The sequence below is a fragment of the Crocodylus siamensis genome, chromosome 2 (assembly GCF_052110815.1).
Source record: "Crocodylus siamensis isolate JL-2025a chromosome 2, ASM5211081v1, whole genome shotgun sequence".
In the NCBI taxonomy this organism is placed as follows: domain Eukaryota; kingdom Metazoa; phylum Chordata; order Crocodylia; family Crocodylidae; genus Crocodylus; species Crocodylus siamensis.
This window is the reverse complement of record NC_143396.1, coordinates 7048074-7069081: the sequence shown is the minus strand read 5'-3', so window position 1 is coordinate 7069081 and position 21008 is coordinate 7048074. Positions and strand designations below refer to the sequence as shown.

General features: G+C 44.1%; 1 protein-coding gene across 1 annotated transcript in view; it reads left to right on the top strand.

Moving 5' to 3' along the window:
- Nucleotides 1–21008, top strand: part of DNAAF9 (dynein axonemal assembly factor 9) — a 124200-nt gene that overhangs the window by 100583 nt on the left and 2609 nt on the right. Inside the window, exons 30-36 of the mRNA XM_090035105.1 lie at nt 4373–4508; nt 7233–7319; nt 8929–9035; nt 9621–9695; nt 9887–10089; nt 12862–12927; nt 18657–18750. Coding sequence (XP_089891231.1) covers nt 4373–4508; nt 7233–7319; nt 8929–9035; nt 9621–9695; nt 9887–10089; nt 12862–12927; nt 18657–18750 — 768 coding nt within the window. The remainder of the gene's footprint in view (nt 1–4372; nt 4509–7232; nt 7320–8928; nt 9036–9620; nt 9696–9886; nt 10090–12861; nt 12928–18656; nt 18751–21008) is intronic.

Below are 21008 nucleotides of genomic sequence, written 5' to 3'. Positions count from 1 at the left end.
GACATGAAGGGGGCAAGGTTACTTTTACTGCAGCATCTGCTACTGTTGCTTCTTTCGAGTTGGTCTCAGGAAATTAGTCATCCTGCGAGGTTTCTTTTAATGTATCTTGGTTTTGTGGTGAAAAGAGACATCTTGGAATCTTCTTTCCAGGAAGAAAATCTTTTCTCTTGCTTTTACAAGTGGGTTTTTATCCAAGTCTAACATTTCAGCCATAGACAGTAAGGATTAACATTAAAGATAGCTGGGAATGCTCAAAGCCTTATGGAAAGCTTGATGCCTAGAAGTAGCTTTTTGTTAAATCGGCCCTTTTATTCTTTCCTTTTCTTGTTTAAATTGGTTTTTGCTTTACTGATCAGCTTCTGTTTTCATTTGTTTGCCATCAATTAAATGTTGTAGCTTGCTTTTTTTTTTTTTTTTTGAGCCACAAGGCATCCAGCTGTTGTTTGCTAAGGAAGAGACTCCTGTTTAGCAAAATCTCCACCTGACTCGGCAGGGATAAGCACTCTACCAGTGGTCAGCAACCTTTCAAGCCAAGGGCTGAAGTAACCTGACTTCAGTCCAGTGTGGGCTGGGTGGTTTCCATGACGCATCAGTGGTGGGGGGCTTTGCTTGCACCCTTTCCAGGCCCAAGCAACTTGGAGCTGCGCTTGTGCTGCTGCTACTTCTCCCAGTCCCCCAACCCTCGGCCGGGGTGCAGGTGCAGCTTGCAGGCAGTTTGGTGCTGCTCTGAGGTCAGGCAGCTGGAAGCCACTTCGTTGCTGCTGTCACTTCTGCACACCAGCTCAAACGTGGGGCGGAGAGGGGAAAGCAGGGAGGGAGAAGTGGCATGAACACAGCTTGCAGCTGTTGAGCCCTGACTCAGCTCTGCACTATTTGGAAGCTGCACCCACACCCCCTCCAGGGGTTTGGGAGCTAGGGGCCAGGAAGGATCAGCAGCAGTGGCAAGGTGCAGCCTAGCCCCGCTCAGGTCCCTGGCTCAGATGCAGGCATGGTTATGGGCAAAGCTTTGGAGCTCTGCAGGCCACATCTAACCCACAGGCCATATGTTGCTGACCTCTGCACCATATTCCTTTAAGAGCTACTGAGTTACGGGAATCACAGTACTCAGACTCCTGCTCTTTCATGTCTCCATGGGCACTTCTATACATGCTCCAGGGGTGATGGTGAGGGGGGCAGCACTTTTTAATTAGAGCAGTTCAGAGAGCCACTCTAATTAAAGCACCACAGCATCTTGTGCATCAGTGTCCCTGCACCTGAAAAATTCAATGAGCTTTAGTTCAAGCACCCCTGCCACCACTTACAAACTAGTCAGGGGGGATCAGCAGGCATTGGGGGAGTCACTGTTCCCCCGAACACTGCCAGGAGTGACCAGGAATAACAGTCACAAGCTGGCAGAGGGTAGGTTTAGGTTAGATATCAGGAGGCGCGACTTCACGGTCAGGGCGGCTAGGGTCTGGAACCAACTTCCAAGAGAAGTGGTGCAGGCTCCTACCCTGGGGGTGTTTAAGAGGGGGCTGGATGCACATCTTGCTGGGGTCATTTGACCCCAGTACTCTTTCCTGCCGTGGCAGGGAGTCGGACTAGATGATCTGCTCAGGTCCCTTCCGACCATAGAAACTATGAAACTTTTAATCATGGGGACTCTGATGCACAAGATATGGGAGGCTGCTGGAGCACAGTAATTACCACACTCCAGCAGACTCAATTAATCGAGTCTGCTCCAATGCTTTCTAATTACAGCACATTGGAACTGCCTCCACGCTCATGTATAGGCACCCTGTATGTCCAAGGTTGTTGGTAGTGTGTCTTAAAGACTTTTTAGTAGTTGAAATTGTGCTTAGAGAATTATTTCTCGGACCGTTGCTGTAATGTGTCAGTGGAAAGGAGCCTGAATGTTAGTGGAAAGGCTGAGCCTGGTCCTCAGCTTCCTTAATAGAGGAAGTTTGGTATGATCTCAGCAGTTTTGCTGCTCAAAACAAGGGGGTTGGACTCCACAATCTTTCAGGGTCCCTTCCATCCCTTACTTTCTGTGATTCTATGATCTTATCACTCTGAAGCAATCTACCAGGTGCCTTTACAAGGAATAAATGCCATCATGCCCTAAGGCCTTTGAAAGGAGCAGGGGATAGCTCCTTGTTCATCCAAAATCCAGGTGAGGGGTTACTAATGCTATCTATGGTCAAACTATTGTTCATATTTGCAGTGGGTATCAGGGAGGCAAAGATTAAGGGACACAAAGGATCATTTTACTACTTCTGTTTTAATGACCTTGTTTTGAAAACTTTAAAATTTCTATTGTGGACCTGAAGGTGATGAGACAGCATTTGCTTTCAAATGTCTTCGGTGCCTTTCATGATGGATGCAAATGTGACCCAAAGTGGTTGCTCCCTTTACTATGGAAAAATGCAAAGAGAGGACCTTATCTCAGTCCTGTTCTGCTATCCTTGTCCAAATGCCGTGTAGAGTATGGCTGCTGGATTAGTTAGGCAGACATCATTTTAATTAGGATAGTAAGTTTTTTTTTCTTTACTTCAGTTAAGTGATAGTAGCAGTAATTCTTTGCATCCTTTGATCTCTGTTCAAGTCGAAGCCTTATTAATTCATTGTGAGGAAGGTAAATATCCCTGTTTTACTGATCGGGAAAAGTGGAAGCATTAAGTGCCAGTACTTCTTTGCCTTTCCAAGTTGGATACAAAGCTGAGATTAGAAGTGAGTTGTAAATTCAAACCACTAGCAACTCAGTGCCTCTCGTGTTGGCTTTGAAATGCTCATTTTTGTATAGGAGTCATATATTTACAGAAGATAACAGGTAATTGTCACACTTAACATTTTAACACAATAGGAACAATTTTTGTAGCACAGGACACTAACAGGGCCTCTGTACATTCATGCTGACTCCTTTGTTGGTCCTTTTCCTCATTGTCCCTTCATGTCTTTTTGTACTAATCAGCACAGCTACAACATTTTCAAGGATAAAATATTGTGAAGTTGTGGCTTTGTTTCGAGTACTTGTTGGATATGAGAAATTGTCATTGTCCATCACTTTTTGGCTGTATAAAAGTGCTGTCGTGTCACTCATACCTGAATAGGATTAGAAGCATTAATTGCTATATTTTAGATGGATTTGTCCACCAGTGGTTACTCTCCGATTAAAAACAAACACTAAACTTCTCATTTCAGATTATTTTAATAGCTGTATTCTAGTTCGTCTGCATTTTCATGTTCAGAAATAAAGACCCTGGTACTGATAAGCTGAATATAAGCCAACGCAGCTCTTGTTGTAAAAAGTGCCAACAATATGCGGGGCTGTATTAGCAGGAGTGATGCTTGCAAACCAAGGGAAGTGATTCTTCCTCTCTGCACCACTGGTGAGGCCTCACATGGAGTACTGTGCCCAGTTTTGGGCCCCCCACTTGAAAAAGGATGTGGAGAGATTTGAGAGAGCCCAGGGCAGAGCAGTAAAAATTATTAGGGCCCAGGGAGGCAAGGTTTTTGAGGAAGGGCTAATTACTAAGGTTATTTAGTCTGGAGAAGATAAAGCTTAAGTGGCATGGGGGATGGATTTGATAATTCTTCAGATGCCTGAAGAGCAGTTACAGAGAGGATGGAGATGGGCGTTCTCTGTGGCCAGAGGGGACAGGATTAGAAGCAATGGCCTCAAGCTGCAACAGAGGACATGTAGGTCAGAGATTAGGAAGAACTTTTCTGACTCTCACAGTGGTCAAGCACTGGAACAAGTACCTAGAGAAGTTGGGGAATCTCCATCTCTGGAAGTACTCGAGAGCAGGTTGGATGGGCACTTAACTGGGATGGTTTAGTCGTGACTGATCCTTCTTTGAGCAGGGGCTGAACTAGAGGACTTTATGAGGTCCCACCCAGCTCTACTTTTTTATGATCCTGTAAATACTTGCTTATATGCATACTTTTTTTTGCTTAGAGCATTACAAAATGGTTTGTGAGGTGATGATCAACACTTTTAGGCTCTTACATCCAAAATACACACTCTTGTTTTCTTTCTAACGTCTACTTATTGCATCCCTTGAGAGGTTTTTGAGATGCAGGGCATATACCTTTTTATGGTTTTTATAGAGTTGGATACAATGGGCCCCTAACCTAGTTTGCCTTTTTCAGTTGTGTTTTGCAATATAAATGTAAATTCTATTTTTGTTGATTTTGTTCCACATAATTTAATCGTGTGCTCTGCTGCTTGTTTTCAATAAGCTAAGCTGTCCTTAGTGTGCTGAGATGCAAAATGTATTGATTGGGATATGGGGTGGGAAAACGTTCTTGACACAGAACTCAATTATACGTTATAGCTTTTCATAGCACTGCAGATAACTTGACTAAATTGTTCCCCAATTTCCTCTTACAGGACTAGTGAGCAATGTAGTCTTCACAAGTCACACTGCTGAACAGAGACACCCACTCCTTGTACAACTGCAGAGCCTTATCCGAGCTGCAAACCCCATGGTTTCATTTATCCTGGCAGAAAATGGAGTTGTAACAAGGTAATGCTAAAGTGTATGCTACTTTTGATTCTTATGCTGCGAATGAGAAACAAATGAGCTGATCCCTGTAGCTTTTCTTTTTGTTCAGGGGGGAGGGGAGATTATGAGCTAACACTAGCAAAAAGCTTTTTTTCTTTTTTTGAGCCCTTATTTCTCTAATAACAGGAATCCTTATCTGTTCTTTGAATGTTGACATTTTTACACCTCTGATATACTTCATGCAGATATTCTAAAGCAGAGGTACCCAACTTTCCTGCCCCATAGACTGGTTGAGTGGCATAGGGTCAGTCTGCTGGCCAAATCTCACGTGGGCCTGGTCTGCAGTTGCAAGCCAGTATACTGGCCTGGCTCCATGCATCTGGATTCAGCCACATGCCATCCCAGTTTAACATGCAAGGCTATATCATCCATCCCCTGGGGCTCCTTCAGGTCCAGAAATTTGGCAGCATGGGAGCTGGCACTAACCCTGCCACTGCTACCTCACTGCCAAATTTCCAGCCCCTTTGGGAGCTGCAGAATAGTGACACTGCTCTGCAGGCCACAGATCAAGCACCACTTTTTTAAAGCAGTGTGATTCACAACAGATTTAAGTGTTAGAAAAGGGAACCTACATAATTCACTAGTTCCTAACTCAACAAGTAAGTCCTATTCAGTGTGAACAAAAGTTTTGTATTTGGGGTTCCCCTGAAGTCATAGAATCATAGAAAATTAGGGTTGGAAGGGACTTCAGGGAGTTGTCCAGTCTTAAGCCCCAGCTCAAAGCAGGAACACCCCCACCTATATCATCCCAGCCAAGGCTTTGTCTTGCCAGGTCTTAAAAACCTCCAAGGATGGAGATTCCACAACCTCCCCTGGGCAGCTTGGTTTAGTGCTTTACTACGTTCTGAGTGAGAGTTTTTCCAATATCTAACCTAAACTTCCCTTGCTGCAACTGAGCCCATTGCTGCTTGTTCTGTGATCTGCCACCACTGAGAACAGCCAGGCTCCATCCTCTTTGGACCCCTGTTCAGGTAGTTGTAGATTGCTATTAAATCCACCCTCAGTCTTCTGCAGATTGTATAAGCTCAGTTCTCTCATCTTCTCTTCAGAAGTCATGTTCCCCAGCCCTCTAATCATTGCCCTCCATTGGACATGCTCCAATCTGTCCAAATCATTTCTGTAGTGGGAGGGCCCATAACTGGACACAGGACTCCAGATGTGGCCACACCAGTGCTGAATAGAAGGGAAAAATCACTTCCCTCCATCTCTACTGGCAGCATTCCTACTAATGCAGTCCAGTATGCCACTAGCCTTCTTGGCAACAAGGGCACAGAGTTGGCTCGTATTCGGCTTATTGTTCACCATGACCACCAAGTACTTTTCTGCAAAACTACTGTTTAGCCAGTCAGTCCCCAGCCCATGCTGGTGCATGGGATTGCTGCTGCTTAAGTGCAGGATTGTGTACTTCTTATACAACTTTGTGAGATTTCATTTGGCCCAATCCTTCAGTTTGTCCAGGTCTCTCTGAATCCTAGCCCTACTCTTCAGGGTTCCTACTACTCCCCCACAGCTTGGCGTCATCCACAAACTTACTGAGGGTGCACTCCATCCCATCTTCCAGATCATTAATGAAGTTACTGAATGAAACCAGTCCCAGGACCATCCCCTGGGGCACTCCACTTGATATTGGCTGCCAGCTAGACATCGGGCAATTAATTACTACCATTTGAGTCCAACAATCCAGCCAGTTTTCTAGCCACCTTACAGTCCTTTCATCCAGTCTCCTCAGCTTGCTTGTGCGAAATATTGTGAAAGACTGTATCAAAAGCCTGATTGCAGTGGAGATATAATACATCCACCAGTCTCCCCGCATCCACAGAGCCAGTCACCTCATCATAGAAGGCAGTCAGGTTGGTCGTGCATGACTTGCCCTTGGTGGACCCATGCTGACAGTTCCTAATTGCCTTCTTCTCTAAGTGCTTAGAAATGGATCCATGGAGGACCTGCTCCATAATCTTTCCAGGCACTTAAGTGAGGCTGACCAGTCTGTAGTTCCCCAGTTTGTCCTCCTTCCCTTTCTTAGATGGACACCATATTTACCCTTTTCCACTTGTCTGAGATCCCTCCCAATTGCCATGCGTTTTCAAAGATGATTGCCAGCAGCTCTGCAATCACATTGACTAACTTCCTCAGCATGCTTGGGTGTTGCATCCAGCCCCATGGACTTGTGCACATCCAGCTTTTCTAAATAGTCCCTAATCTGTTTTTTCACTGCTGAGGGCTACTCACCTTCTCCTCAAAATGTGCTGCCCAGTGCAGTAGTCTGGGAGCTGATATTGCCTGTGTAGAATGAGGTGAAAAAAGCATTGAGTACGTCAGCCTTTTTGCATTATCTGTCCCTGGATTGCCTCCCCCATTCAGTAAAAAAAAACAAACAAAACACAACACACTTTCCCTGATCTTCCTCTGTTGCTAACATACTTGTAAAACTGTATGTCCTTACGTATAAGGAAATTCTCACTGTATTTAATGTATTTGATAGGTTTACCTGCTTCCTAGATGCAAAACAATGCCCAATTAAGAAAAAAGGACTTTGTTTAAAAGAAACTGAACTTTTAAAAATGTCTGAAGAACAGAGAATATTTTAGTATGCTGTAATTCAGTAGAAATATAGCTTAAACTTAAACAACTTAAACATGAAACAGTAACAATAGTCACAGTACATTAAAATTTTTCTTTTTATAGGAATGAGGACATTAAGCTAATTCTCTCAGAAAGCAGTTTTTCTAATCCTCAGATGATGAGAGCTCGGTATCTAATGTATCCTGGCTGGCAAGTATCTATACTGAAGTATTAAAAATGTGTTGCCTTACTTAATGTGAAGATTAAAGAGTCTCACTAGCTTAATTTATAGTTTTCAAGACCACTCATAGTCATAGACCACAGTTGCTTTGTTATCTCTTTTTTTTCCTTCTGTCAGTATTTGAGTGGGTCTGTACTGCTCAGTTATTAATGTCAGGCAGTACTGCTGAAAACCGATGCAGATCCATGTGCTTTTACCTCTTCACCTCAAAGCATTTGCATAGCTCTGTATCGACGTGGCTTACCGTCCTGCAAGCCTTTGAGGAGTGGTAGTACTTATGAAGGAGAGTGAGTGAGTTTTATAGATAAGCAGTGTGAATGTATTTTATGGTCTTTGGCTATATTAGTGCTAAGTATCTTCTCCCCCTCTTCCTCCCTATTTAAATTGACTGCAAGGCTGATTGTTTTCAGTGAAACAAGGAATGAAGGCCTAGGAAGGATTTGGATGATTCATGGGATGGGTTAGGTCAATAATAATCGAAATAACTGAAAGAGATTTCATTCTGACTGCTGCTCACCCTAAATGAAATTAAGTAATGGCATCAGTCCAGTTGTTGGCAAAAGTTATCCCCAGCAAAATCAGCATCTTTTCTTGGCAGTCTCGGAGGCCAAGGGCTGAAACTATGTGAACTTGGCGATGTTTCCTGAAATTCAGGATTACAGTACAGTGCTGGGCACAATCTGTTGTTGCTTTTTTTACTTTCTCCTATACTTGTACAGCAAAAGACACCATTCCTCAGAGCTATCCTTCTGGCTTGTTCAGTATTGTGGTTCAATTTAGAGCTATGCTGTCCAACTCCTATGCAGGTAGGGGCGGCAGGCCACATCAGCAGGGGCTGTGGGCCACACCAGTACACCACATGCCACATGGCTGGCCCAATCTCACCCATGGCACCACTGCTACACCGTGCTTCGCAGGGGTACCACGCCTCACCGCACTGCCCCCTCAGATGTGGGCAGGGACTAGAAGCCCGAGAGGGACCCGAGAGACATCAGCTGCTGCTGGAGCTATGGTGGGGAGCAGGGGCTGAATGGAAGTCCGGGGGTCACTCATTGGGGGGCTGTAAAAACAACATCTACATTTGCCATATGCTCATAACTAACACTTACCTCTAAACTGGGTTTGAATGAAGTTTCTGAAGTAAACCAGCATGAGGCATTTAATGATAGGGCTTGGAAACCACACATCACCAGAAGGGAAGAAATCGGGGCAGAAGAAACCACTTCAAACCTCTCGACATGAAGATTGTTTCTTAATGCAACACACACGGAGAAGGAAAACTAATGGCAGGAACAGCATTGAAGAGGTTCCCTTATCTTAGCCTTGAAACACACTTGCATACATAGCCCTTCGTCTCACTAACACTGTGTTTATATTGTCTCTTCTTGGACATGATTTGTGTATTATTTCTGTCCGTGAAAGCTTATCAGTTGTGAAAAACCACATTTTCTTTTCCTAGAAACATGTTAGATTAGCTGAAGCATAGTTGAGATGCATTTAAGTCTATGAGAATTTCTGTTACCTCAGTTCTGATGAGAGACAATCTAAAATATCTTGTCCCAAACTTTCTTTTTAAAGGTATGAAGGGAAATTTGGATCCGGGTCTGTGTTCCCACCAATGGTTCAAATCTGCGTGTGGTTTAGCCGTCCTCTGGAAAAAACCCGCTTTGTAACTAAATGTAAAGGTAAAACTGAGTTTGGGTAACTTTGATTCAAATCACAGTTTATAATGGTTGGAGAGGGGAAAAATGTGTAATAAAGCCCTGCACTACTCACTGCCTAAGTGAACTTTTGCTTAGAAATGTTATTTCCCCATCCTTAACCAATGTAGCATATGTAATATTTTCACATCCTGCTCTGAAGTTGTTTAAATAAGTCTGAATTTAGGCTTATAATATTTAGATGTGCATGTATTCTATATCCTTGTGAATATGCTTCTAGAATAGATATAATCATGCCTTTCCTTTTTTCATAGAAAGACGTTTTAAAGAGTGTTGCCTCCCTCAACATGGTGTAACCTGGAAAAGGGGAATACAAAGATGCATTTTTGTATTCTAGCCCAGTTAAAAGCTCTTATCCTTTTTCTCCCCATTGGGGAAGTTGCATGATTTTTCTTGACATTTCAAATAGGATGGGCTGCAGAGAATCTAGTAATTTCACACTTTTTGCTGTCCTTATTTAGAGATTGCTCGGGTACACAGTCTTGAATATGAGCTACACCAGAAAAGAGAAAAATAGATTCAATATATTGTTTTCTTTCTTTCAAACAGCGATCAAGTCTTCACTTAAGCCAAGCCCTTTTTCTGGGAACATATACCACATTTTGGGCAAAGTTAAATTTTCAGGTAAGTGACAAAGTACTACTCACCAGTCTTGTGATTGGTTATTTTATTTGAGGTTTGCTTGCCTAATCCCCAAATAAAAGATAAGTGGTTTTTGCATTTAAAAGAACTTTTGTGCACACATGTCCATCTGTTACCTGCAGTCCGCTCTCTCAGCCCAGCATTTAAAGTAAATATGTGTTCTTGCTTGTTAGATTCTGACAAACTGATTGAAGTCTGTCACAACACATCATCTAACTCACTAAGCCTGGTACCTGTTCAGGAGGGGCCAACCCCTCCTGATTCAAGAAATGATAACAGAGATTGCAGCGGCCAGCAGGAATGCTTCCTTGTGTTCGTCGGCTGCTCTCTCAAGGAAGAGGATATGAAAGACTGGCTCAGAGAAACTGCAAAGCAGGTTTGTGGGTATATTTTCAGCCTTTTGAAGTTTCCTGTATATTATATGGCATAATGATCAGAGGAGAAATCTGGATGCTCTTAAAATACTTGTTTTATTATTATTAAAGCAAATTGGAAACGAGTTAATCATCTGTATAAGGTAGCTATGATTCCAGTAATAGAAGTGCTCTTTTCAGCAAAACCATTGAAAAGGTTCACAAACACCAACCAATTTAAAACTTATTTTTAAAACATGCCACAGGATATTCATGCAACAAATTGCTTGCCTTTGAATGCTTCAGGAAATAGAGCACATCTAGATAAAAGTATTAGGAGGATTTGGTCTGAGATATGGTTGCCCTGGAAATGGGGTAGGATTTCAGACCAGTTGAAACATCAGGCAGGCAGTGAGCATTTCGCAATATTTCAGTGTGTGAAACTGTATTTGGATGTAAAAGTAACAGGAGCAGCAGGGACTGTCATAATTAGGGTGTAGTGTTGCTATTCCTCTCTCTCGCTTCTTCCATGGCTCTTGATTTTCATCTCTCAAGCTCATAGTTTCCATGTTTTGTGTCTATTGAAAGGTAAAAGTCATTTTGAAAGTTTAAGCTAAAGTGATTAGGCTATTTTTGGTCATTAAAATATTGACTGGAAGAGGAAGAAAATAGCCTTGCACCGTGTGTTTGTGTAATACAGGGTGTTTTATAAAGGCCTTGTGCAACTTTAAACTTTAATAACTTTGGATGTAGACATGATGGAAGCAAACTGTAAATGGCAATTCAGAGCATAATTCATTACATTTTAACACAATACAGCTCAATTTTCTAGACTTCAGCGTAACCACCATCTTTCGTGATGCATCATTCAGTCCAGTTTTTCCAACTCATAGAAAACATTTTCCAGTTGCTGCTAAGTGATTTCACGAATTGCATGTGTGACCCTTAACCCTATTCGTAGCTTACACTATGCTAAAAAATTTCTATTGTGCTTTTAATTGCTGTTTCTGTTTTGCTTCTATCATGTATATCCAAAGTTATTAAATTTTAAAGTTGCACAAGAACTTTATAAACACCCTGTATATATATTATTACATGCACACATTGATTGGAAGAGGAAGAAAAACTTTTCTTCTTCCTTTTCCATTCAGAGTGTGTGTGTGTGTGTGTGTGTAATATGTTCCTTTTTGTTTTTTAAAATGCTCTGCAGCCCTCTAGGACTGAAATTGCTGGGGCAAAAAAATAGTTGAGTGCTCAGGAGGAAACCTGTTTTTTGATTTATATGAATTAGTCTTCCAGGAAAACAAAGTATTGACATAGGCAGCACACTTGTTTTCTTCTACCTAAGTTTGTAAAGGGGATAGCTTGGGGAGGGCCTCTCTATGCCTGTTTTGCATAGGTAGTATAGCGTCACTAGGAAAAGTAAGGTATTCAAAGTATACACCCTTTAAGATGGTCCAGGACAGGTTGGCCAATCTGCAGCATGTGCACCCCAAGTGGCGCAGTGAGCCTGTGTGTGTGGCATGTGATGGATCAGTAGCACAGTAGCAGATAGGTGAGGGAGCAGAAAGCTGAGCAGTAGATCTGATGAGGAGTGCAAGGTAGGAGGCAGAAAGCTGAGCAGCCAGTCAGGCAGCGGAAGGGGAATGAAGTGGCGCTGGGGCAGTAGGCAGGGGTATAATTTATGGCCTGGCCTGCCTGCCAAAAATGTTGGCCCCACTGGTCTAGAATGACTGCTCCAGCTATCCAGGTTATGGATGAACATGCATAATTGACTATACTACTTTTGACATGCATTCTGGTATCCTTTTTGATGTTCTGCTTTTAGTTTCTCCTCAGCAATAGCAAACATTTTAGGTTCACATAGCATGCTGTACAACACAGCTTCTCTGCCTGTACCGTATGTTCTAAGTAGTTCTCCAAAGACCAGCAGGGAGTTTGCTGTTAGAGGTACCACTAGGACTCAAGTTTTTCTTCTTGGTTCATTTCTGTTTTTCCAGGTCAATTGGAGTATTTTAAAGAAAGATTAAGAGATGTCACATGTTATATAGCATGTAAACAAAATTATTTCAAACGGATACTGTTTCATACATGGCAAGGCATTTGTCCTTTTTCAGGTTCTATTTAATGGTAAAAATGGATCTATTTATTTCTGTACATATGAAAAATACTTTTATTTTTAAGCCAGTTCAGCAATGTTTTTAAATTTTAACCAACTGTAAGCAAGATCATTTTCAGAAAGTTGCATTTCCCTGGAAAAAAGGCTGCCAATAAGGCTTCCTTTAGCCTCAACACTAACAAGGGACTCAAGGGATATACATAATTAGTATTTCAACAACTTATGCATATTGTATAAAAGAACTGCTTCTTTTGGTAGAAGAACTCGATCGCTCTTTAAGCCTTGTACCTTTTCAGTACAGGGCATTGTGTGTCAGTATTTAACAGTAGATATATTTTTATTTTACGGTCAGTCATTTTTCAAGGTATTCTCAATTTTCGATATAGCCTCTGAAAGAGATTTATACAAGATCTGTAGTTTTTAACCTTTTTTTTTTTGATAATTTAGTCATGAATGCTTTAAACAGTGTTATTCAATATGTGTGTTTGCAAATTAACCTACAGAATTTTTTAAAAGCATCACTTCTTTAGGCATAAGCAGATAACATGTATGTATAGATTTGTTTTGCTTGTCCTACTTCATATTTACAAGTTTCCTTGCTGCACTCCTTTTGTTAATTTAATTCGGCTATTATATCAGTTTTAGATGCATAACTAATGTCCAAATCTATGTACAGAAACCTCAGAGGAAAGCCCTGAAAACCAGAGGAATGCTGACTTTGCAGGAGATAAAAAACATTCATGTAAGTAGATGACAGTGGTAGGAGAGCTTAATTTGACTCTCACTTCATTAAATACCTTTTTATATGATAGAAATCTGCTGTAAGGGCTATAATCATGTGTTGACAGTGCTATCTAACTTCAGTCAAGTTTCCAAATAGCCAGATAACCTAACTGAGTTTAGGGAGTGGGAAGATAGGAATAGCAGTAGTCACATTTTGACAAGTATTGTATCTGCTTTGCCTCTACAACTACCCAGAAATAGCTACCATATTTTTTTCATGCACTGTCTATGATGTGCTGTGCCCAAGGGGTGCAGAAACCTCGTTTAAGGTTGCCTGCACATAAAGAAGTTTATTGGTCTGTCCCTGCAGCGTCTGCTGTTAATCTGGGTTTTGCTTATCTTGCTCTTGTTGCAGTATGTTTTGAAACGCACACCCAGAGTGTTACTATGCTGCTCTGTGACCTCTTGTTAAAAGAGAAAATGATTAAGCTCTACAACCTCCTCTTGTACACATGGCATTTCTAAAGCATCTAAGCGAGGGATGGGCAAAATACGGCCCATGAGCCAGATCCAGCCCACCAAGGGATTTTTATCTGGCCTGTGACAGGTCCCTGGGCCCTACCCAGCTCAGGTGTGGGGGGCAGCTCAGGCTATGGTGCATGCAGCTGGTCCCGCCACACCTGGGCATACCGCAGGGCTGGGGAAGCACAGCAGCTGGAATTTGCTTCCCAACAGCCCTAGCGGTGACGGTAGGTCCTCCCAGCTGCCAGTGCTAATGTTGCTGCTTCCGCAAGACCCAGCCATGCTGCCCAGGCAGTCCAGCCTTTCAGCCCTGCACCCACTGCTGAGTAAAGTGGGCAGATTGGGTCTACATGGAGACCAGCCCGGGACCCATGCAAGCAGGGTGCGCTCAGCCAGGCAGGTGGGATGGAACCATGGTTGAGCAAGGAGCAGCATCCAGGAGCGGGATGGGCAGGAGGGCCTGGGGTTGGGATTGCAGGTTGTTGACAATGCAGGGCTGGGGGCCTGGGACAGAGCCACTACCTGCTGCCCATATGTCTCTGCGACTGGTGCTGGCTCCATGGGCTGGGGCATGCAGGGAACCCCTGGCCCCATGCTGTCACCAGCTATTCCTCTCCTGGATGCTGCTCCCTGCCCTCCCGCAGCCCTGTCCCTTCTGCCCAGCCAAGCATGCCCGTGCCTGCACAGGTCCTGGGGCAGTCTCCATGCAGACGCTGGGATCGCCGAGCAGTGCTGGTGTGGGGCCAGGCCCCAGGGCAGAGCCACTTAAGGAGTTTTGATGACTTGTTGTGGGTTGGGGGGGGCAGAGGGTAAAGGGGGTGCTGACCCAGCCCAGGACAGCTCACCAAAGCTCCCTAAGTGGTCCCCAGCCAAAATAATTGCCCACCCCTCATCTAACCAAATCCCACGTCTTAAAAAAATCCTCATAATCATTAGCATCCTGGCTACTGTATGAACCTTGTTGGTAATTCCAAAAAAACCCCAGCTGAGTATAGATATAACAGTCCAGATAAATTATCTTGCATCTGTCCCTGTCGTGATTGAAGTCTCAACTTGTAGGTACCTTCTCTGTCTGGAAAATGCAGGGATGTTCATAAAACAAGAAACAAACATTAAGCCTTGTCCTCATTCTGTCTGTGAGAACGCTGTCCTGAGCAGTAGCTGCTCAGGGAACAAGCAGGGTGAGGGAATGTTGTTACTGAGTCGGAACAAGTAAATTGTACTCTGTCTTGCACTGTTGCTTTGCATGCATGCTCACCAGTGGACCAGAGTGTGCCTTAAAATGTAGGCACATCAATATCCTTAAAAAGGGACAGAAGAACTTGGTTGCTTACTGGAAGCCCATCTTATAATAAAGGTGGAATACAACCGCAGTCGTCTTCAGAATGTCCCTAAGCTAGGACAAAGGTAACATGCTACTCAGCTGTTGTTATTTTTTTCCAAAACTGATTTTTCTATATATGCAGAGTTAATAGAGTCAAGCAACAGTTTCTTTTAATCCAGTCTATTATTGACATGTTTTAAAATAACTTCTTGCATGCGGTAATTCAGAATTGCCTTTTTGCTCTGGCATTTCCCAGGCAAATTCTTCATAAAGATCCCTTGCAAACACGTGTCTGCTTGGTGTGAGAGCAGCTTAACCAAAAAAAAAAAAGCAACAGCTAGGTAGCATGCTGCCTTTCTCCTAGCTTGGGGATGCAATGAAGACAACTGCAGTTGTATTTTTTTCTATGTAAAACATGAGAAGAAAAGGCTCAGAAGCACCCACATAGTTTTCCATGCAACTAGTAGTGGATATGCAAGAGAAGATAGTCTCCCAGTCCCTTCACAGATCAGATCTTTCAATCCATTTGTTTTCCCTGTTTTGTATTGATCATAGTTTCTAGGGTCGGCAGAGACCTGAGCAGATCATCTAGTCTGACCCCCTGCCATGGCAGGAAAGAGTACTGGGGTCAAATGACCCCAGCAAGGTATTCGTCCAGCCTCCTCTTAAAGACCCCCAGGGTAGGGGCCAGCACCACTTCTCTTGGAAATTGGTTCCAGACCCTAGCCGCCCTGACCGTGAAGTCGCACCTGCTGATGTCTAGCCTAAATCTCCCCTCTGCCACCTTGTGACTGTTATTCCTGGTCACTCCTGGCAGTGCTCGGGGGAACAGGGACTCCCCCAGTGCCTGCTGGTCCCCCCTGACTAGTTTGTAACAGGCCACTAGATCCCCCCTCAGCCTTCTCTTGCGGAGGCTGAACAGGTTCAGGTCCCGTTGCCTCTCCTCATAGGGCCTGCCCTGCTGCCCCCGATCATGTGAGTGGCCTCCTCCAGACCCTCTCGATGCTCTCCACATCCCTCCTGCAGTGCGGCGCCCAGACCTGGACGCAGTCCTCCAGCTGCGGCCTGACCAGTGCCGCACAGAGGGGGAGGATCGCCTCCCTGGACCTGCTCGAGATGCATCTGTGGATGCATGCCAAGGTGCGGTTGGCCTTCCTGACCGCGTCCCCACACTGCCGTCCCACGTTCATCTTGGAGTCAGTGATGACCCCCAGATCCTTTTCTGCCTCTGCCCTGACGAGAAGGGAGTTCCTGGCTTGTAGGTAGGTTGTTCCTCCCCAGGTGCAGCACCTTGCACTTATCGGTGTTGAATTCCATCCTGTTCTTGTCCGCCCACCCCTGTAACCTGTCTAGGTCCAGTTGCAGCTTATTCCTCCCTTCTAGCATGCCCACATCCCCCCACATCTTAGCGTCTTCAGCAAATGTGAATAGGTGCTTTTTACCCGCTCGTCCAAGTCACCAATGAAGATGCTGAACAGTGCGGGCCCGAGGACCAAGCCCTGGGGGACCCCACTGCCCACATCCCTCCAGGCTGAAAATGACCCATGCACCTCCACTCTCTGGGTGCGGCCGTCCCGCCAGTTGGGACACATCTGGCTGTGTGGGTGTCGACACCACAGCCCCCCAGTTTCTTAATGAGAACAGGGTGAGAGACAGTGTCAAAGGCCTTCCAAAAGTCCAGGAAAACAATGTCCGCTGCTACCCCTGCGTCTGAGGTGACCTGGTCGTAGAAGGCCACCAGGTTGGTCTGACAGGACCTGCCTCTAATGAACCCATGTTGGTTGCCCCTAAGCATGACCTCCCCTGCTGGCCCCTCATGCACATGTGCCAGAATAATTTTCTCAAAAAGCTTGCCCAGGATCAAGGTAAGACTAACTGGCCTATAGTTCCCCGGGTCCTCCTCCTTCCCCTCTTTGAAGATGGGAACCACGTTGGCCCTCTTCCAGTCCTCTGGCACCACACCAGAGCACTACAAGTGCTCATACAGCCATGCCAGGGGTCCTCCAATGACCTCAGCCAATTCCTTTAGGGTGGAGATCGTCCAGACCGGCTGACTTGAATACATCCAGTCCCTCCAGAAGCTCCCTGACTAGTTCCTCACTGACCCTTGGCCTAGATGCGCCTCCCCTGGGGCCTGAGGGGGGCCCAGTTGGGGGATGACTATTCCGGTCCCTGCTCAGGAAAATAGAGGCAAAGAAGTCATTAAATAAGTTAGCTTTGTCGTCTGGTCTGATGACCAAATTTCCTAGCGTGTCCTGCAGGGGCCCCACATTACCCAGAACCTTCTTTTTACCCCCTATGTATTTAAAGGACTTCTTGTTGTCCTTAATCTGGGAAGTTTGTCCCAGTTCCATCTTTTTCTTGGCCTTCCTGACTGCCCCCTACATCCCTGAGCAGCTGCAGTATAGTCCTCCCTGATGATGGCCCCTCCTTTCCATTGGGTGTGCCCCTCCCTTTTAGCTAGGAGACATTCCCGGATGCTTTTGGTGAGCCATGGGGGCTTGTGTGCCCTCCTGCCCCCTTTGATCCGTGTTGGGATCACCTCCCTTTGGGCTTGGAGGATCGTCTCCTTAAGGAGTGACCACTCTCCTTGGACATCCGGCTCCCCTCCCCTCCGGGACCTCAGTGCTTCCCCAACTATTCTCCGTAGCTCATTGAAGTTTGCCCTCCTGAAATTCGGGGCTGCTGCCTTGCTGCCGGCCTTTGCCACCTTGTGCTGGATGGTGAATCCCAGCAGGTGATGATCGCTGTCGCCCAGGGGGTCGAGCACCCGCAGCCCCCTCACCAGGTCATCTCCCGTGGCCAGCAGCAGGTCCAACAAGGCGCCCCCCCCGGTGGGGCTGTGCACCTCCTGGGTTAGCCGGAGGTCCTGCTTTCTGGGTAAGAACCTACGGGAGCGGTCAGACCTGGCTGACTGCTCTTCCCAGCAGATGTCCGGGAAGTTCAGGTCCCCCATGACTACCACATCCTTAGCCTTCACCACCTCTCTGAGCTGACCTAAGAATTCCTTCCTGGTCGAGCTCTTCCCCCTGGTTGGGAGGTCTGTAGTCGACCCCCACTGTTAAGTCTCTTTCCCCTCGATTGCCTTGTATTCTAGGCCTTTAGAATATTCCAGATTCATAATTATTTCAAACTGTATCAGAGAAGAAATATTTACAATAGATGCAATAAATAGTGATAATAAGGGAGGAGACATCTCTGTTCTTGTGGATCTGAGAGTATTTTGCAGAGCAGTGCAAAGACGAAGCTTATATTTAAGAGAGCTTTTCCTTTATTCTTCAATTTGTATATAAATTTTAGCTCAGCTGAAAATGACCTTTCTTTCTTGCTCCAGTACAGGACTTCTAACAGAAAGCTAAACTGACTTCCATAAATGTTATGTTCTTTGCCATCCAAGTGTGATCTGGCTTTGCATACAACTTGTAGCAAACCACTCGGGCTGCGTGGTCATGCTTTAGTTAGCAAGTGTGGCTCAGTATTTTCATATTAATAATTAGACTTCACAGTTAACATTGTGTTGGTATGAGTGGGGTCCATTTGCATCTGTCTGCTGACTTTGATAGGCAGCCCCTTTTTCCATTTATATTAAAGACTATCTTACACAAGTAAAAAGATATGCAGGGTGCTACATGTTGGCTAAAGCATTATGAAACTCTAAGGCAAGCAGGACAAATTTTTTTTTACGCTTCCTCTAGAAACACCCATAGGTTGCTTAGCTTATAGCCAAAAGGGAAATACGGTTTTTGCAACCGTTAGCCCACGTATGGAGAATACTTTGTACCTGGTTGGGAAGGTTCAGCAGAACAGCCATCCGGCCTCTCCTTTGGTTTCACCGTCATTGAACTTGGGTGTGTGGGTGTGCAAGTCTGATACCTTGAAATGTCTAATACCTTTTAATGCAGGTGAAACGCCATCTGGATCCGCTTCCAGCTGGTTACTTTTACAACGGAACGCAGTTTGTGAATTTCTTTGGGGACAAGATGGATTACCATCCTCGTATCCTTCCCATTGTTGTTTCAAATCTTTTTTTGCAGGAAGTGACAGTGCAGACTCAAACAAAATATAATCTGTTGTGGCAGAATATTGCTTCAAGTAGCAAGTGGTATTGCCAAGTGACTAGTTCAGATGTTCAAGTCACTGCGTGAACGTTTGCTGTATTGAGTTGTAATGTTTAAATAAATCATTGAAGCAGCATAGAGTAAGTTACTGAGTAGACTAAGATATCATGAAACAGCATCAGGTCCTGGTGAAAATAGCATGTGCTAAATAATCCTTTGTAGACCGCATTTGATGGAGAAGGTAAAAAGCCCATAGCGCTTTGAGCACACTCACTTAAAATTAGCAACCCTTGATCATTCATCTACAATATTACTTTGTGAGTTTAAAATATGGGTGCATTTGCTTAATTATTTAAAACTCTTAGGTGTCAGCTTCCCTCATGTGTGCTGTCTTTGCTTTTATGCTGTGCAGGATTCGTTTGATAGGCCCCAGTGGTGTGAGAAGTTTGAAATAAACAGAACAAAAAGAAGCTATTTAGTTTTCTCCTTGATTACCTTTTCTCCCCAAGTTGGTAGATAATATTTTGTCTCGTTCTTTGATGGTGGCCACTGCTGTACTAGCTCCCCTATTTCAGTAGTCTCCTGAAACCTTTTGTCCTAAGTAGTGAAATATTCTCATTAATAAAACGTTGAATCTGATTTCATGTGCTTGATTAAGTTTTCAATATTCTACAATAATCTTAAGTAACTGATTTCAAAGTAAATGACAGATTCAGGTGGATTCTTCAGTTCTGTTTGGAGGAAGAACATCCACCTGTCCTTCACCAAACTGAAGAATTTGGTTTTAATTTTTAAAACATTTAACTTCCTTCATGAATAAATTTTCCAGCCATAGTAATTTTGTATAAAAGCTGCAAGGACACAAAGCAGCCTATACTCAAAGCCTTGGTCTTGAGTATTCATCTAGGCACTTTTGTTGATGGAATTTTTAATCTGACTTTTTCTCATTGAAATCCATTTTAAACTCCCCCATTTATGTTATGGAAGGCCAAGAAGTAGAGCGCTTTATTTCGAATAACACATCGCAGTGGTGACTTTTTTTCACAGCTGCTATTGTTAAAAATAATAGCACTCAAAAGTCTCTTCCCTTACACTAATCAGCTCTCATAAGTGAAGTCCCATCCCTTCAGAGGTCAGCGTGTATTTACCTGGCCTAACTACTGTGGAAATGGGAAAATAACCTAGATTTTTAGAATTCATCATAAACTAGGTGGAAGCAGGAACTAGGGATTTGGAAACCTGGGATGTTTAAAAACAAAAAAAAAGCCCTCTACTCTGTGATGACAGGCTGAGCCAGCAAATAATGTTAGAGAAGCAATCAACTGAAATGGAGACATCCTTATCACATACTGCAGTGAATTTTGACCAGCTCCAGAGAAAGCAGCCTGATTCAAGAAAGCCATGTGGTTGAGAAATGAATTCGTTTCCCTCCGTGAGAGCCAGGGAATTTTCCAAATATCTTATTTACAGCTGCAGACACTTTTAGGTACCGTTTAATAGTCTCACTCCATGTTTCTCAAATGCGTGTACATAGCAGATTTCCAGAGGGTATATGTGAAGAGGAAATGGGAAAGCAGAAGAAGTGAAAGGGAAATAGAAAACGAAGACGTTTAAAACATGCGCTACTGTACAGTCTCAGGTTGTTGGGGAGTCAGTGTGGGTGTCATGAGTGTTTCCATTTCTATGGGATCATACAGGGACACAGGAATATAACCAACCTACAGAGGGAATGTGACCTAAAAAAGCTTAAGGACTTGCTCCCTCTAGCTGAATGCATCTTTCAGTTTTTTGGATGGTCATTCACATCCAAGCACAATTCTGTGATTTATTTGCCAAGAACTCCAGCTTTAGGCCAACATAAGGCTTAGTCTGGGATAGAAATATTATTGCCTGGTATGCAAGACATAACATGTCCTTCCTATCCCCAGTAAACAATGGATGCACAGGTAGGCCCTGATTCTCCCGTTGGAGTATCAGATAACTTAGGTTTAGGTCCACCTGAATTGCTGTAGATACCTGTAAACCTGATGTGCTGGTGCTTCATACAGCCCTTATTTTTAACTCTTGAGAGTAACAGCTTCATTTTGCAACTTCTGCAGCCACCCCCAGGAAAAGGTAAGGACAGTCAGTTTGAACTCTGAGACTCCCAGGTGGCAATGCCTTGCATTTTGACACCTCCTGCATCTAAGTGCATCC